Below are 18,531 nucleotides of genomic sequence, written 5' to 3' on the forward strand. Positions count from 1 at the left end.
AAACTCAAATAAATACGTTTGGGTTTGACTGTTTGGGTTACAGACCTGAACTCAGTGGTGACCACTCAGGATGTTTATACCAGGTCTAAACGGGGTCAGAGACATTAGGAGAGAAACAACAACATGGATATAAAGCTGTCCAGGCTGACGGATACAAAGATACAGGTACAAAGACAGACAGACAAGTGATAGATGGATGATGTATTGCTGTTTCAGTGTCTCACCTCCTCGCAGCACGAGCACATCGACCTCGCTGCCCACCGGCAAGTCTTTCAGAATGTCCACCACTTGAGCATGACTCAGAGTTTGCACATTTTGCCTGTTGATCTCCTTGATGACATCTCCTTTCTGCAGGCCGCGGCACCACTGAGCATCCAGGATCATCTTCACCTTCTGGCCCAGCGGGCAGTCGGCGATGGCGAACCCGAACCCCCCCGGCCCCTTCACCAGCGGCACGCTCACCAGCTCAGGCTGCAGCATCCCTGCCACCTCCCCCTGCCTGCCGTTGGGCATGGCGGCCACGACGGGCCGCCCGCTGGCGTCCGTGGTGACGTAGTGGAGCTCCTGAGAGGAGCCGTGCAGGACGTCGCCTTTCACGAGCAGCGGCTGCCCGTTGATGAGGGGCACGGCCGTCACCACCTCCCCACCGTGCAGGGCCTGCTGGGGCTGGCTGGCCGACGGAGGAGGAGGAGGTGGCAGAGGGTCGTCGCTGCTCAGATCCACATCTGGGGGGAGCGGGTATCCACGGCACAGAACCATGTCCACGTACTGGTTGATGGGAATGGACTGGAACATCTGCACCACATCTGGGTGAGTCTTGCCCAGCACGCAGAGCCCGTTGATCTCAACAATCACGTCACCTAAGACAGAGGAGAGAAAAAACAAAGTCAGTGAGTTTCTCCTCTGGTATTTAATGGAGACATCACCTCTCTTCTGAGAGCTCTTACTCCTCTTTGTCAGATGAATCTTGCCTCTTAAGTTTCCCTTTCCTCTTCACTGCTCTCTCATATCTTAATTCTGGCAGCTCCTCTCATTCTCCACAGTCTACCATTCATTTCTAATTCATTCCCGTCCTTCCTTCACTCGCTCCATTGTTGAACAGACCTGAACAGCACTTTCTGCCACAACTACAATGATGGGTGTAGATTTCTGTCACATTGTGCCATTGTAGCCATCACAGACACACAGACACACACACACATACACACACTAACACACACACACACACACAGAGCTCACAGCTGTTGGTTTATGTAGACAGCCGCGAGGCAATGGAAAGATCAGAAACTAAACTGTCTGCTGTAAAACGATGCCCTTGACAGAGTTGGCAGTGTTGTTGTTATTGCCTTGTCGAACTCCAGGGATAGTGTCGGGTTGAGTGAACACCACCGAGGTAACATTAACACCCTCAGGTGCAACTTAGTTGTGGCTGCGAAAGAGTTTTCTGTAATATCGCCGAAATTAGCAGGGACAAACTCATAGATCTTCCTGACAGCTCAACAAGATACTAATGTTTATTTGAGCAGGAACAGACTTTCTGTCTCGTCCCTTTTTGAAATTGTGAGAGTGCATCCGCGGAATTGCTGCTCACCAGAAGACATCTTGTTGTCGTGGGCAGCGGGGCCGTCGCCGAGCACATTCTTCACCTGCAGGAATTCGTCCGTGCGGTCACCTCCGATGATGGTGAATCCGAACCCCTGGGAGCTCTTCTTCAGCGCCGTGTGGTACATCTCCCCCTTCAGCTGGTTGGGGTCTGGGGTGAAGCCGGACGCACCTCCCTTCCCTGTGCACAGAGTGTATACTGTATGTGAGTGTGTATGCGTGTGTGTACAGTGTCTTGTCTATTGATGAGAGAAATCCTGAGTAAATGACAACTCAAACGGTGCTCGGCATCAAACGCCGCAACACTGATTAATGAATTCATATCCTCCTTGAAAGGCGGCAAAATCCAACCATGTCTGCATTTAAAGTCAATTATACGCATTATGTGCTGAGGATCAACACAGTAATTAGTCATTTCTAATTAACAGGCATGCTGCACATACCTAAACTAGATAAACCCCATCAACAGAAATCTTTTTGTACCGAGAGAGGAGCACAAACACAAAGATAAAATGATACGAAACATTAGCTTCACATGCTAATTTACTTACTTCTTCCGAAAACAAAACTCTCATAACCTCCGCCAAGGACTAACGGTGTCCTAATGACACCACATTTAAATTCACTGGGTTCAGATCTTTTATTTGGATCTGTACCAAATTGCTCATAAATATCAAATAAACATGCCTTTCCCATCTCAAATATTAATATAATGAAATGAAATACAAACGCATACAAAACATAACTATAGAGCAGAAGAGTGAGAGTCCAACTTAGTGAGACGTCCTCTCTTCTTCCCCCCCGCCTGCAGTCGCTGATGCAGAAAAAAAGTGCTGGACAGAGTTGACTTTTTACAACTTGAGTAAGGAACAATTTAAGGTCAATGGCAACATCAATATGGACCAGTGGCCTGGCCGTGATCTATGCGGTCCAGCAGATAACCAACAGTCGAGGTCGCGCTGCATTAAACTGAGCAGATTCCCTATCTGGCGTTACTGTGGTATCAGCACTTAGATCACGGACAAACGGTTTTCTCTCCCCTCGCTGCCTGATGGTCCCTGGCCTGAGCTGCCTTTTACCTTTGGATCAAAAAACAGTAAAACCGAAGCCAGACAGTGACAAATGGGGCACTTTGCTGCAGCTCTGCAACATATTGAGAAAATATGATGTGGCTCTTGGTTTCTGGGATGAGAGAAATATCATTAAGCGTTTAAAAGTGGTCTATCTTCTTCTTTTTTTTACTTAACTTAACCACTTTGACCTTATACACTTAAATACCAGATTATCATATTGACATATTCTGTTTTATAGAAACCGGATAATGTCATGATTAATATATTAATATCCTAAATCAATTTGCTCTCCCCAAATATTAATACTCACATCCCTTGAGGCTCCAGCTGAGAAAGTGAAGTTGCAGCCTGTTAATTAACCTTAAACTCAATTATAACTCATTCAAAAATAATTGTGCTTAGTCTTAAAACACACAACCTGGAAAACTCAAAAACAAGGACAATGCAGCCTCGGCCCTGCAAACATCTCAGTATTAGAATAATCATCACTGACATTGTTTTGACCTATTGGAGATTTAATAGTCGTTCCACAGAATCCTTTTATAAGACTTTTTGATTGTTTTTTTAATTTCTGGGACTGGATTACACGCCATTATGTGACACGTCTTTGTTTATCCGATACTGCTGTTGCCAATTTGAAGTAAATTATTCCATCTGCATATAATTCGGTGCCATTGACAATGACATTGCAAAAACTATTATTCCTTTACAAAAAAGATCAGCGCCTTGGTTTATCCCAAACCTGCAAATCAAACTAACTATCACACGTGTGCAGATTCTGTCCTGCTGTTGTTACCTGTGGGCCGGAGACCCACCCTGCTGTTGCATGAGTCACTGGGGTGTGGATGAGTGCTGTCTGGGGAGGGAACGTAGGTGGCTTATAAACCAAGCGTCATGAAATCTTGACAGGATGTGAAGTTAAACTGGAAGAATCCTGCTGCTTAGTCTGGCAAAAGGGTCCTGGACCATTCAGGGAGACTCTCTCTATTACCCGAGCAGCCTATTATTCATCATTAAGAGTAAAATAAAAAGTGCAGTGACAAGAACTGGAACAAGAGATAATACTCATTTGAAAAGCTTAAGTGAATTCCTGTAAAAACCTGAGGAGAATTTTAAAATCATCCTCCCCACATATAAAGCACTGGAGATGGAACACGCCACAAGAACAATGCGTTACCAAGAAAACAGGCTTGCTTGTGGTTCCTAGAGTCTCTGAATGGGATCTGTAATGGGAGGTAGAGCTTCTGTATTGAGTCTGAGAACCAGACACCATCTCCATGATGAAGAAGAGGCTTATGACTTTCCTTCTTCGAAAGAGCCTGGCTCTGACTTACCTCAAACCATCCAGTGTGCACTCCAGATAAAAATCCTGGTCTTGGTAATTACCTGATAGAGACTGTACCGGCAAATTGAAATGCATTAATCCAGAATCTTTCCGTTTGGCTGAATGGTTTGGATTTCACCAGCACACTGACTGGGCGGCAGTGAAATCGTCCTCCATGCTCGGAAGAGAGTGTCCAGTTTCTCATCTTGAGATAAATGTGAGGCCCAATATTTAACCTGGGGCCTGTGGCTCCTCCACACAAATCTTCAGCTCACTCTATTAAATTCAGGGAAATCTTTAGGGGGAACTGCAGCAGGCAGCGACTGGAGTAAGTGGAAACTGGGGAAGTACATTCATTCTCCTTGTTTGAATTGGGTTTGACAAGTCCAGTGGCAACACGGTTCAACTGTCTGCTTAAATTATCCCAGAAACAGGAAGATAGTGTTATTCTAATGGGATGTTTTTTGGGGATCGAAAAAAAACCCTTTTACAGCAGAAGAGTCCCAGTTGAAGTAAATCCTGCTTCCTAAATCAGTATTCGGTGCAGAGTTATGAGAAAGTATTTGGGAACCAGAGTTTGAGCCATGTAACAGAAGAGGCGTCTATTTGGGTTCACTTCTCTCTGAGTAATTTAAGGTTATATCCATCTACATATTTGTTTAAAAATGGTGTTTTAAAACTAAAATGATGTCCGTCCATATAAACATTTTAGCTCCCCATCCTCACTAATGGCACGGTCACACATACACTAATGTAGCAGTGACGAACCTTTGCCTTCCCTTCACTTCCAGTCTGTGCGTTTCCAAACGTCTAGACTACAACGTGGGCTGAGCGTTCCCAAACTACAGGGACCACAGGACCAGCAGTGTTTCCAAACTCCAAAACTAAAATAAATAAAACATAGCAATGTGGATGCAGCATAAATTAATAAATAAAACTTTTCTTTCATTCGATATGCCCGAGTAAAATCCTCCTATATTCCCTCAGCTAGAGTTTTTTTTAATCTGAAATGAGAAAAGGGGCCACAGGTAATTGGCGACACCGTCTCTCTAACTCTACAGGTCGAATTAGGTTCCCATTCATTCTTATTCCTGCTGTGAAGGATAATTATATTGATGGAACACATTGTACTGAGCTTCTCACTGAAGCCGCATCGCTCTGGTACCTGGTAAAGATGGAACAACGGAATCCAAAGTCCCTCTCTGCAAAATTCACAACTTTGATGTGACTATTGAAATGTGCCACTGAAAATTGTGCTGCACCAAATGATGCCTCACCTGCAAAAACGACTGGTGTGCATATTCAAAACTAAACCTGCATATCTTTTCCCACTTTTTCCCTCTTTATCTCTCTGGTGACCGAACAGCGACTTCAAATCGCCAATTTTTCTGTATCTGGGTTTTAAGATCACAACAGCAAGCACATTTTCCCTCTCATTTCCCCTCAGTTTTCTAAACGCTGGAACTTTTGTAGGCGTGCACGAGGGATTTAAATTCAGTCGTACTATCAAACGGTTCAACGGACATAAACATCCAATTCAGACATAAACGGCCGTGAGTGAGTGAGTGTAACTTATCGCAGGCAGCACGGACTCATGATGTCCACACTGTTGCATGGATCAAGCAAAGCTCATTTACATAATCACATCCAAATTGCTTGATAAAGTCAACATGAATGCTTTTTTCATTCTCTTTCCCCCCAGAGAGAGTTGGAGTAAGCACGTTTGTGTGTGTGTGTGTGTGAAGAAACCAGAAGTAATGAAGGTAGCAGGATAAAGAAAGCGAGGGAGGGAGGAAGTGAACGTGTGTGAGCCTGCACTTGTGTGGGAGAGTCCAAGGGAGGCCTCTGTGCCAACGTCTGTGGGCAGACAGACCCCGAGGCAGAAGAAAGATCCACCGCATTCAACAAAAAAAAGAAACAGCCACGGCTTTTTGATTTCCTCATGTGTTACTCAGTTGTGTTGTAAATCTCCAGTGACATTATTCAGCATAATTGGAAAGACATCTTCAGCAGAGCTGCAGCAAGCTCCTGCTTCCAAGAATCCACCTTGAACAGCAGAAATTAGAATCGGCTGGCGATGTAAGGCCAAGAGTCGACTCGCAGGGGAAAGTACCAAGTGTGCAAGGAAGACAGGACAAATTAGAACAAAGCAGGCATTGAACACAAAGCCTGGGGGGTTAACTGGATGACAAACACCACAGTTTAGTCTCCTCTGCAGGTTCAACTGCAGCAACACCTCAACTTCAATGGTGCTGAAGTGATATAGAACACCTCATAAAATAACTAATCACAGCACTGTGCTCGTATGCCACAGCCAACCTCTGCAGTTTCAGTCTACATTATTTTTTCCCAGACCCTTATGAGGTTTGACCACAGAAATCAAAAACGTGTCGAAGTGAACACACACCCAATTTGAAAGGATCCTCTTGAGGCGTTTTAGAGACGAGTTCACGAGCAAAAAAAGGGTTTTGTAAGGTCCCTGTGACCTTTGACAACAACAATCTAACTGGTTCATCTTAGAGTGTAAGTGTGTGTTTGTGCCAAATTTCCATCTGATATCTTGGAAAAGTGTAAAAGTCTGAGGTGTTGCCTGAGGTGTAACGGCCGCCTGATGATGCTTTGGCTTCATCACCGAGCGTCTGACAGCTCACTAGGTTGTGTAATCGGTAATCAGGGCCGATGTGGTGGTTTCCTCGGTCCCCGCACACCTGAGCAGAGAGATGTCTGATTATGCGTGGCCCCTCTGACATGCTGTTCCAGCAGCTGTTGCCACAAGCGCCTCTAAAAGCCGCCCTCCTCCCCTGCACTCCCTCTCTCTCTCTCTCTCTCACTCCCTGAAACCCCCCGCCCTCCCTGCCGGCGCGAGCCTGTCTGTCTCCACTGCCGCGGCCGCTGTAATCTATTATACATCCCTTTTAATGAAAACATACTTAATTCATAATGTTTATTTCAGGAGAAAAATGGCTTGTCAACGTAAAGAACAGACCATTACAGGAGCGCTGATAAAAGAACCTGCGCTACCCAAGCAGACCGGGGAGGAAAAGACTCATTTTGACAATGTATTACAGTTCGAGGCGAGGTCTGACACGTTCAGCTGACCTTGCACGGAAACGATGACGCGCCTTCTGCTTTTCTATTCCCAGAAAACTTATTTATCACAACACACCAGCTGAGGTGAAAGGGTCGGCCTATACTCGGAGCAGAAGCCAAAGTAATTAAACTACAATTAAGTTTCAGACAGTTAGCTGATGTTCACGTCCGGAGTGATTTACAACGAGAACAGAAATAGAATAAGCTCAGTGAATAAGTTGTACGAGTCCAATGAAGACAAAACTGCTCCTATTGTTCTGGGTCATAGTGAAGTAACAGAAGCACTGGGTCAATTAATAAAAGCACAATAAAGGAGGAATTAACGTAGAGCGAGTAGTAGAAATAGAGTTAAAGCAGAAACAAAGGGCGTCATTATATCAGATGATTTCACTCCTACTGGAGTTTCTTGTTTTTAACGAGGCCGACAACGGCAGAGTGAGTCAGGGAGCTGGTGTGCGGTGATGACCTGAGAGCTGATTGGTTAGAAAACAAGGCTCCAGTTCAACGGCTGACTGGACCGTTTGCTGAATACCAATCCCGTTGCTCTTCATCTCTTTATTTCCTGTCTGCCTCTCCTTTATACAATCAAAGTATACCCCCTCTCTCTCAAAACAGGAAAGCTGTTGGAAGTTATTATTGTTATACATGTAGCTACATGTCCTAAAAACCTGAGGGAGACTTCAAAACCTGCTAAACAGGTTGTTTTTAAAGGTCACGTGTTACAGTCTGGTGGTTGCAGGTTTCCTTGTGGACAAAATCTAATTCTATGTCCTTCATTTAAAGGGTATTTAAATGTGGGTGTGTACATGAATGACACAAACACTTCAGGAATCGGTCACGTAGATCGTCTCCACCTGTAGCTGTGATGACAACAGCAATGGCTACCATGTTATAATATGGGGCAACTGCGACAGTTCCGCTAAATGTCCACTAAAAGTTAATTCTGGGTCTTTGCGAAGAGTCTGGCAACATCACACATATCTCAATCCACGAGAAGTGTCATCGAGACTCTGGTTGTTGCAGGAAGACGGAGGAGGAAACGTGAGAGCGAGAGTTGGAGAGATGAGTTTGGATTTTTACTGTGAGAGAAACTGTTATAAACTGAATCGTTTGACTTCGATGGCCTTCCCTACTTGTTTGTGCTGGAGTGTACAGACGAAGAGTGAACCACATGACAGAGAAGGAGAGGAGAGAGAGAGAGAGAGAGAGAGAGAGAGAGAGAGAGAGAGAGGCAACAAGCAGAGGAGGGACAATTAGCTGCTGCATGGTGAGAGTGAGACATCTCGTAGCGTTACGAGACTCTTATCAAAAACCCAGAACAACATTTTCAGCCTTTTATTGTGGACATTTCATGGACTGTCGCCGTTGCCCCATAAGATTACATTGTAGCCGCAGCCTCCGTGTGGGGGGTGCCGCCGGAGACGATCTATTGGACCGACTCAAAAAGTTGTTGTCAGCACAACACGTTGCCCAGGTTTAAAGATACCAGAACTCCCTGTTAAGCTCCCCTGCAGTTTTGCCACAGTGGATGTTTTTTTCAAACCCTGACAATCCAAATGAAGAGGAAGTTGAAGAGGGGGACAGGTTCTGTAAAGTGCTGTTCTCACCTTGGGAAGGTGCCGCTGCGGCTTGTTGGATCGCAGCCGTCTCCTGGCTCAGCTTCTTCTTTGCCTCCAGGACCGGGTTCTCAAACTGGGTTTTCTGGTTGATGTGGCTGCAAAGAAAAACACACTCAGGTTTTTAAGAGAAGAAGACCTCACAATACAATTTGAAAAATAAATCACGTTTTCACTTTGTCATCGTGGATTATTGAGTGGTGTAAAACTAGACCGGCACTCAGTAGAGCACATACCTCCGCCAAGGTCCAACAGTCCTCAATTTAATCTATAATGCTTCAAGTTGCACAAACTCAAGATCCAGAAATTGTTCTCTGGGAAATTGATTAAAATGTCCCAAAAAAAAAGGCTCTATCTCACAATTTTTAAGAAAGTAAAAGAATATTCCTGGATCCACACCAAAATGTAATGGCTTATTCCTCGGGTATTGACCCGCCCCTAAACGAAATGTCACAAGGATCAGTTGACAAGTTTTTGCGCAATCTTCCGCACAAACAAACCAACAAGCAAACGGACAGGAGGTGAAAACATAACCACCTGGTATTTAAGCGTACAACACAATAACATGTGCAGAGAAGGAAGGGGTCTGAATAATTCCTGAGGCCACTGCACACACACACACACACACACACACACACACACACACCTCTGACTTATTGAGCCGACTCCACCATTATTTATGCAATTAATTATGTATGGACCTTCCCTATGAAGCAACATGTTTTTCTATTAGTGGCTTCATTATAAATACATACCGCATTCATACAGTCAAGGCTGGCTGGCCTCCTCTTTATGTTATCTACAATGACTTTGAGCCATTGAATATTGTAGGAAATCCACCTGCCTCTACAATATAAGGTAAACAGCCAGTTGTTCCTCTGGCATACAAACCACAGCCTTTATTCCACAGTGAGCTCCTTCCAGGCTCAAACCCTCGCAGCTCCGCGGTCGATCTGCGAGCTGCTGCTTTTCTATACAGTGCAAGTTTCTCTCTCATGTCCCATCCGCCTAGGAGGGGTCTGTCTGCAGCCTGAGCACTAAAACAACGTGAGCGTCCCCATTTTCTTTTCATCACAACAGATTGCCACCTCTCCTCGGAGCCCCCCCCCCACTCCCACTTTATTCCCTCCATGCGTGCCAGTTGAAAATCTCTCCACTTCTCTCTACGCTGCTGTGGCCAGCACTAAAAACAAAAACACTTTTTAGCATGCCGACAAATACCGTATGCAAAGGTGTATACACACTCATATTCTACACACAAACTCGCTTAGTTACACAAACGCCGGCAACACACAGCGAGAGCCCAATCAGCCTAGTGCTCACACACAGGTCACCGCAGTGTTACCCGCCGAGTCTCATTTTACCACCCACTGGTAAACAAAACGAAAATCCTGATCAGAGTCTTCGACTGTTTTCCAGGTAAATGCTTCCTCTCGGCTCGTTACATAACTCGGAGCATCCTCACGTCGGATGAACAAAACGAGCCCTGTGCCAGATCCATTTGTTTATTTTTAGACTATTGATTTATACCAGTGCACTGCTAATGTACACTAAGCAGTGTAATATGCACTTGTGCCGCCGTCCCCATGGTGAAATGTGCTTGCGTGCATCGGTGGGGAACAAGTGTGATATAACAATTTACACCGCTTGCGATGATGGCAAGTGGAGTGCTGGGAAATAACATGCAGCCATAAATCAATAAAACTTACTCCACGTAGTATGTGCCGTACTGTGGATCATCAATTTCCTCCCAGCCGTAAGGCAACTCTGAAAAAGAAAATGGTGTTACACAGTGTTGTGGAAGGATGCAAATGGGGAGCACGCACATTAAGATAACAGGGGGGAAGAAAGAAGAGGAAGAGAGAGCACAGTGGTTGATCTGGGAGTTGGAACCAATAGAGCTGTAGTTACCAGTGCATTCTTCCCTCTGACTAAGATAATTAAACTGCTTTTCCTCTGGTCAAAAAAAACACTAACACCTGCTGACATCTTGGCTTTGTCTGCCACGGGAATGGATACGATCTGCATGACCTGTCGTCGTCTTTATTTTGGCACTCTGGATGCGGACGCTGCACTTTTTCTGCCCAATGTTAGCAAGTCAATAGCCGTGAACGTTTGTGTACTTATTGTTTTTTTCTTGGAATAGTCGATATTTTTTCTTGATATTGTGTAAAACGCGACACCGGGAAGACAGCGAGGTGAGAGAGCTGCTCGGTTTCTTCCCCTTCCCCTAAATCCCCTTTGTATTAAAAAAAAATGCGCATACTCGATAATTTTTGTTGTAAAAGAGGTACTAGTATAAGAAGCCATGAAAACAGGCTGCAGTAATTTAGTGAACATTTCAACAAGCAGGCCGATGCACGTCATGCCCTGATGAACATATCATGCAGGGGGAGAGTGAGAGAAAAGAGCTCCTTATGCAAGAGAGAGCTTTGGAGTTGCTTTTCAGAGGCAACAAACCAACTGGGTTTCTGTCCGCCTGTAAAAAAATCCATTAAAACCAGGCTGGAAGGGTCCCACTCTTTGAGCCGCGGCCACTCACTGTCTCTGCCTGCACTTAAGCCCACATTAGCATCCTGGGGATACAAAAGGCAGGTCTGGAATCCCTTAAAGTCGACCCCTCGCACTAGATTTCAGGAAAAGCTGCTTGACTCGACTGCGGCGTTTAGGGTCACTCTTGGGTGACGTGTCATCGAAGAGCAGTTACGCTGTCAAACTTTATCCTGAATGCTTATTTGATTAACTGGGTGAAAATGCGCGGAGTGATGGATCATGTAATGCACGGCAAATACACAGGAGAGGTATGCCCCTGTGCAAATACATGTGCAGCAGTTAATGGAATGACTGCACGCTCGAGTAGACGAGCTGAGTGCTGCAGTCTACATACCTCCATCCTCACACTTCTCAGGGGGCTTCGCCTTCTTTGCCAAGCGGGGGTCCAACCACGTGGTCGTCTTGGTGTTGTGACTGTGGAGCATAAAGAGCGGCAAGGAGACGTCAACAATGGAGACCCGTGCCAGCCGGGAAAGTGCTGCTTGAAACCAAAGAATGCGCCAGAGCAGAAAAACAACAAAACAGCAACTGTATCTCATGCACGAGGGAAACTGGCTTCATTAACAAACATCTGATCCATCGGTTGATGTTCAGCTGTCACATTATCGTGTTCATGGTTAGGTGGCCTGAAAAAAAATCATCTGAATGTGAAACGCGACAAACAGCTTTATTCTCAAATGTGTTTACCAACTGGGGTGTGTAATCAGCAGGAAAATCACAATGGTCTCCTACTATCTTCAGAGACAAGTGTCTTTGAGTCGCATATGAGTAAAACACACAATCTTGCACACGCACGCACACGCATGCATGTTCACCCGCGCACATACACCGGGGTCGCATTAAGGGAAAAGTGGTCCCAGACTTTTGGACCCCACTAGGCCTTGGAGAGCTTTGTTTACTTTGCTCTGAAAGCTGAGTATTGATTGGTTGAGAGCAAGAGCTTAACGTGTTCTTATGAAAAACCTGAGAATTTAAAGCTGTGTTGTCTGGAAATAAAATCCACTGTGGCCGTCAATGGGAATAATTTATACTTTCCTGATTCTCTGAGCTTTATTTTTACACTCAAAGTGGGTCTTAGAAATATTTTAGCAGCGCATGAGTGTGTTTACTGTACCCAGTTCACTCTTTTCTTCCATTTTATGTGAATGTGTTGCTGTCGAGTAGGTTTTCTTTACCCTATCTTTATTCAAGAGTTTGGTCTTTCAGTTTGAGAGCAGGACTTGTTGATTTCACCGTCAGATTTTGTTAAGCTTACACTCAAAAAAAACCTGCACTCACACTCAAATAGCCCCTGCTTGTGCTTAGATTTGCTCTGCTTGTGCTCAAACTGTGCACTTGCACCCGGATATTTTGCTTCTTGGACGAATTTCCATCGCTCCAGCTTCAGCTCTCCTCCTCATGCTTTTTACTTTTTTTATGTGAAACATAAAAATACCAGGGTTGTGATGATGAATGAAAGTAACCGCCTTATGGGACTCTCAAAGAAGTAAAGCTAACAAAGCTGTAGCACAGGAAATCCGTCCAAGCGGCAAAATATGAGTGCAAGCGTGCAATTCAAGCACAAACGGAGCAAATCTGAGCACAAGCAGGGGCCTATTAATAAATCAATAAGTCCTGCTCTCAAACTGAAAGACAACCCTCTTGAATAAACATCGGCAGAAATACATAATCGAGCTGCTATATATGAACAAAAATCCCTCCTGAGAAATGATGGTACTTGTAAATCACAAACCCTTCATTAAACACACAGGATCAAACCTAACCCGACTGTTTGGGCTGATTGGATGCTGACAGAAACATTTAAATGCGTTTCATTATGCACAAAGAAGATAAACACAGTAAACACAATGCTGTATGACACTAGACATACAAATATCACTTTCAATTTTAATATCACACCGTGCTGCGCACCCCCACTGCAGCTGGAAGATGACACACTTAACATAAGCAACTCTCAAGTCGTCAGTCGGCCCAATTTTCCACACTTATCATCCAGAGCATAGACTGTGCTACACCTGCTGCACCCTAATCAAGATGAAGTCAACGCTAACGTCTGCAGCTTCCTCTCAATCACAGTTTCCGTTACAGTAGAGTTGAGCTGTGACTCCGGGCCCAGCGGTTCACGCTGGCAGCCACAGCTCACATTCGCATTTATACAGGAATCACATATACAAGTAATTTTCTAAAACAGCTTTACTCCAACATGGAGTCATTTGCATTTCGGCTGCGGATAAATATTCATACATTGCAGTGATTTATGGCAGCAGACCAGGTTACGCTTCATGGTTTATGTTCATGGTAATGAAGGAACTTTTCAACCAGTGCAACGTTGCACCTCACTGATTTTTAATAGTGTTTGGCTACGCAGACAATTCTGTTTTTCTAACAGTAACAAACACATTTTACTATTTGAATGGCTCATATTTGTACAAATGTGACATTTTTAGTTGATTAAATAAAGCAACTGATTTTTAAAAATGCTTGTTTCAGCACATGACCCACGGGTTGCACTTACTCTATGAAGTAGACCATGCCGGTCTCGGTGTAAGCCATCTCCCAGTTAAGGGGCAGCGGCTCCAGGCTGTCATCGCGGGGAAGCGAGCTCCATGTGCGGAAGTCCATGGAGCTGCTGGACTGGGTATAGCTGGGCACCGCTTTCCTCCAGTCCGCCCTCTCTTTGAGCTCTGCGATAGGAGGAGAGAGAGGAAGAACAGATTAGAGGTGGAACGGGGCGGAAGGTCGGGCATGTGTGCACACCTCTGCCCCTCGGTTTCCCTGCTACGCTGCAGGCAGGCGAGCGAGGGCTGATGTCACTCACAGCATTTACATGTGTGTGATGGTGCGTGTGTCATCGCCAAGAGGGATGTTTTGCATTTGCATGTGCACACTGTGTTAATGCTTTGGCCTACGTGTATGTGTGAGCATTCCCTGCAGGCTACGATGATAAAGGCGGGGATTCATATTAGAAAGGGCCATTTGAACCCCTGGGGCGGTTTCTTTATGATAATATTATGCTGCTGCTTTTCACATACAATATATTCCGCTGCGTCTGTAGTCACTCCCCTTTAATGAGGAACTGAGCTACGACGAACATGAAGCGCACAACAAAGGCCTCTAATTCACTTAGCACTTCATGCCTTCCCTCAGAAGATGGTTATAAAGGGATGAAACACGAGGGCTTTTCATCCTTTTCTCTTTATGTGAAGCTAACCTCCTCACAACAGAGGACGAAGCCAAAAGATGTCATGCACGCCGCGAAAAAAAAAGAAGCATTTCTGGGGGATGCGTTTCCTAAACATCATTCCACCTGAATTTTTACATTGTGTATGAAATTGCTCAAAATGAAAGCACGCAGCCCCACGGCAGCATCAACTAGTTGGTTATTTGTCTTTAAAACACTTTCTTTTTTTCCCTTAACTTTGCTTTTCGGATCAAAAACAGCGCTCTCCATATTTGAAGACACAAGCACACAGAGGAAATGCACACAGTGTGTTTGAAGACACCGTGCGGCAGCCGTGTAAACACTAGGAGCAGCCGCCCGGGGGCATTGCCTTAAGGAGATCTGAGGTCTTCGGTAAAGTTCACGGCGGGGTGAGGGCCCACTCCACGTTAGACACACGTGGGTTACAGAGCGACTGCGGGTGGAGGGTCGGAGGCTGGTGGTGGTGGGCTGGTGCGGGGGGGTGATAAGGACACTGAGCGAAAGATGAGGAACGCTGCAGTCTAGAGACTTACAGCTCACATTTTCCATTAACCTCTTTTTCATTCGACCGTAAACTCTGTCCATCTATGGCCGGTCTGAGACTTCCCTGCCACAGCTGTGGGCTGTAGCCGAGTAGTCATTTGTGACCGGCTTCCTTCCATAAAAAGAACTCCTGGATGTCTGGGCATCACTGTTTTGTTTGATTTCAATATGACAGAGCAGTTGGGTAAACAGACTTCGGATTTCTGCGAATCCTTTGTGCAGCTGAGCAAGCAGTGTCTGAGCCGTTACTGTCAAAACACTGTTTCATTATGTTAAAAAAAAAAGGAGGAGGAAAAGAATCAGCCTTGAGTCGCCTAAAATTCAACCCCCGCTCTCTTTGTAAAGAAACCCAGATATGGTGCACAGTGTGCAGCCTATTTCTGTTGCACAGTCGTTTCTCTCTGTGAGCATTAAAGACAGATTTGCTCCTCAGAGAGTCGGGGAGTTGTTCTGATTGATCACTGTGTCCTGCTTCCTGGATCAGACTTTCTCAAGGTGATCTGTGCCACTGTATGTTGGCTGGTAACAGTAACAGCATTCCAAGTGGAACGTCTCTTAACAGTGTAAATATCACGTTGGAAAAATGTGAGTTAAAACGGTCTCCTAGGAGATAACAAGCGCTGCACTGACACTAATGTATTCTAGTTTCAGGATGAAAAGAATCTCGGGTCCAGATGAGATCAGAGGTTTTCTCCGTCCGTACTAACACGACTGAATATGCATATCAAATGACCACTGGGCATGCTGCTGTAAACAGCAAGCAGATTGTCTGAGTTGCAGAAAATACTACAAATGAGGAACAGCAATGGTGAAAAGTAAGAGCAGGAAGTTCTTTTCTTGGACCAATGATGAAGTGCAACTGTTCACACCGAACATTCACCCCATGTAGTCCAGTTAAGACTGGAAAGACCCAATCAGGAGGTGAACATGTCATCAGTGTGTAATGTCTGCCCGTCCAAACTAAAACAGGGTCAGCAGCGTTTCTAAAAGTCTCTGTTTTAGGCGATAGAAAACTCCAGAGTATGTGGATGCCAGATGTAAAGACAGCAAGAATTTATTTTTTATATTATTATTTCGTTATTGCCAAATCTGCTGCTTATTCTCTTGACCAACCATAAAAAATTGTTGTGGTGCCATTCCAAATATTTTGTCTGACTCACAGCAAATGTTAAATGACATTTTTACTTGACAAATGAATAACCAAATTGTATTCAATTTGCTTGGGTCAGAGAAAGTTCTGATATATTGCATCAGGTCTGTCTACGACCTGTGAGTGATTTCTATGGTTAACTGGGAACAATGAGAAACGAGTCAGATTTGTTGTTCTCTTGTTAGTCCAGGTCCTGGTCCAATCTCCTTGGACTGGTTCTTTTCCTCAGGTACATTTCAAAAATATTATGTAAAAATCTACAAATTATTATCATAGTTTGTTAGTAAAGGTTTATTTTTGACATTTTGATTGAACTGGTCCTTTAAATAGCATTGCACGTCAAACCACTTCAGTCTCATGTTAAATCTTAAGCACAAAAAGCGAATTAATTTCATCTGACTTATAAAAAGCTTTCACTGAAAGATAAATGTTCATATGAAACAAATCGCCCTCTTCTGGCACATTATAAAGAATAATAGTGTAAAAAAAAACATTTGATCTGGGTCTACAAAACAGCACAACCTTGACCGACACATAAATGATAAGTGGAAGGGACAAGTGTTTAAGAGAGATCATCAATCTGCTCAGAAGGTCGAGGTGGAACAATCTTTTAGTGCTCTTTTATGTTACGTGTTGAGATTTACAGAGTTCTAAAGGTGTCCTCAAACACATCAAACTGTGGACAGTCTTTATGTCTCACAAGGGAAACAGACAGTGACCTAACGTAATGCCTAATGTCACAACCAAAGGACAAAGAGAGCAAGGAAGAAATACGGTTATTTAACATTTTGCAGTTTACTGACCGGGCAATCCATTGACTAGCGGTGGCCTGTCGTCATCGTCTTCTTCCTCAGGGACTGCGCTGTCCTTCCTGTCCATCTTGCTAACCGAGGTGGTGCGTTTTCTGGGACCGTCACCGACGTAGTCTTCATCAAACAGCACCTGATCCACCAGGTCCGGCTGCACCAGGTTGGGCTCGGCCGGAGGTTTGGGGGTCCCGTAGTAGTTACCTTGGAGAGCAAAAGATGGAGAGAGGAAGAGAAGAATAGAAAGATTGAGAGACTAAATCGTGAAATAATGTAAACACTAATGGATTAGGAGGCACAGGAGAGAAATCTACATCGCAGAACATGAAAGAGCTAGAATTACCGTCCTGCGGTTGTTTGTATGTGTATGTTAGACACATATGAGGTCACTGTAACCTTTGACCTTTGACCACTGAATTCTAATCAGTTCATCTTTGAGTCCAACTGACAACTGGTCAAAATTTGAAGAAATTCCCTAAAGGCAGATTTGAGATTCGTCATCAAGAGGCAGAAAACATGTTTTGTGAGGTTACGATGACTTTGACCGTTGACCACTCAAATCTATTCAATTACTTTGTGAGTTAAACTGATTTTAGTTTTTACCACATTTGAAAGAATTCTCTTGAGGCATTCTTAAGATAATGCGTTCATGAGGCTAAAAGGGTTTGTAAGGCCAATGTGACCGTGACACATCGAGACATCACGTTCACGAGGCAAAACATGTGGTCTGTGAGGTCACAGCGACCTTGACTTTTGAAAGTTGACCACCTTGAGTTCCACTGAAGGCTTGAACCAAATTTGAAGAAATTCCTTCAATTGTCTAAATGACACACTGACACTCATGGTTGACTATTTACATGTCTCAACGGTCTGCTTCCTCCGCATGATTTCCATGTCTCTTAACCCCCTGCTTTGTTTTCTATTGATAACCGCACCACAGGCCTGTCATGACTCATGTAACATTAAAATCCCTTCTCTTGGAATTAGCCGGCAACTAATTACACTGATCATTGAATACAGCAATTATCTATCGCTCTGCTTGCTTTCTTTTTCTCCTAAAGACGAAAAAACCTTGTGTGATAGATAATAATTATTCTGTTAGATAACAGTAAAGAGAGAGAGAGAGATGAGGGGAGGGGAGGAAGAGGAGGGCGAGAGGAGGAGGAGGAGGGGTGTGGGTATAAGAGTCTGTTAAATGATTTGCTCATTTAGCTCATGGAGTGATTCATATATGGCTGGTGAGCAGTATGTGAAACTCAATTTAGTCACAGAATAAAACCCCTATTAGGATTATATATAATATGCATGCTAATTTATATCTCTACCGTGGGTTACCATTGTTTGTTTGCTAAATGCTTCTCTGTCAGACGTGCTCATGCAATAATATCAAATGAATGTTTTCGCAATTAATTTGTAAGGTCAAATATTTACGAGGCTCCTACAATGTGCGCTCAACAGATGGAGCGTGCTCGGCTAAATCACGATTTTATAATTAGATTAATTAAAGAATAGGGAGAGGTGCCACTGGGAAATGGGGATTTTTCAGCAAATTAATTAGCCTCCGTAAACTTG

At 44.3% G+C, this 18,531-nt stretch overlaps 1 protein-coding gene across 3 annotated transcripts in view; it reads right to left on the minus strand.

Moving 5' to 3' along the window:
* Positions 1-18,531, minus strand: part of LOC118104921 (membrane-associated guanylate kinase, WW and PDZ domain-containing protein 3) — a 133,803-nt gene that overhangs the window by 15,433 nt on the left and 99,839 nt on the right. For all 3 annotated transcript variants that reach the window (XM_035152220.2, XM_035152222.2, XM_035152221.2), the window contains exons 4-10: positions 16,957-17,163; positions 13,774-13,942; positions 11,593-11,672; positions 10,415-10,472; positions 8,697-8,803; positions 1,592-1,783; positions 225-860 (exon numbers count right to left, since the gene is read on the minus strand). In XM_035152220.2, the coding sequence (XP_035008111.2) occupies positions 225-860; positions 1,592-1,783; positions 8,697-8,803; positions 10,415-10,472; positions 11,593-11,672; positions 13,774-13,942; positions 16,957-17,163 (1,449 nt within the window). The remainder of the gene's footprint in view (positions 1-224; positions 861-1,591; positions 1,784-8,696; positions 8,804-10,414; positions 10,473-11,592; positions 11,673-13,773; positions 13,943-16,956; positions 17,164-18,531) is intronic.

Source organism: Hippoglossus stenolepis, chromosome 3, assembly GCF_022539355.2.
Source record: "Hippoglossus stenolepis isolate QCI-W04-F060 chromosome 3, HSTE1.2, whole genome shotgun sequence".
Lineage (NCBI taxonomy): Eukaryota > Metazoa > Chordata > Actinopteri > Pleuronectiformes > Pleuronectidae > Hippoglossus > Hippoglossus stenolepis.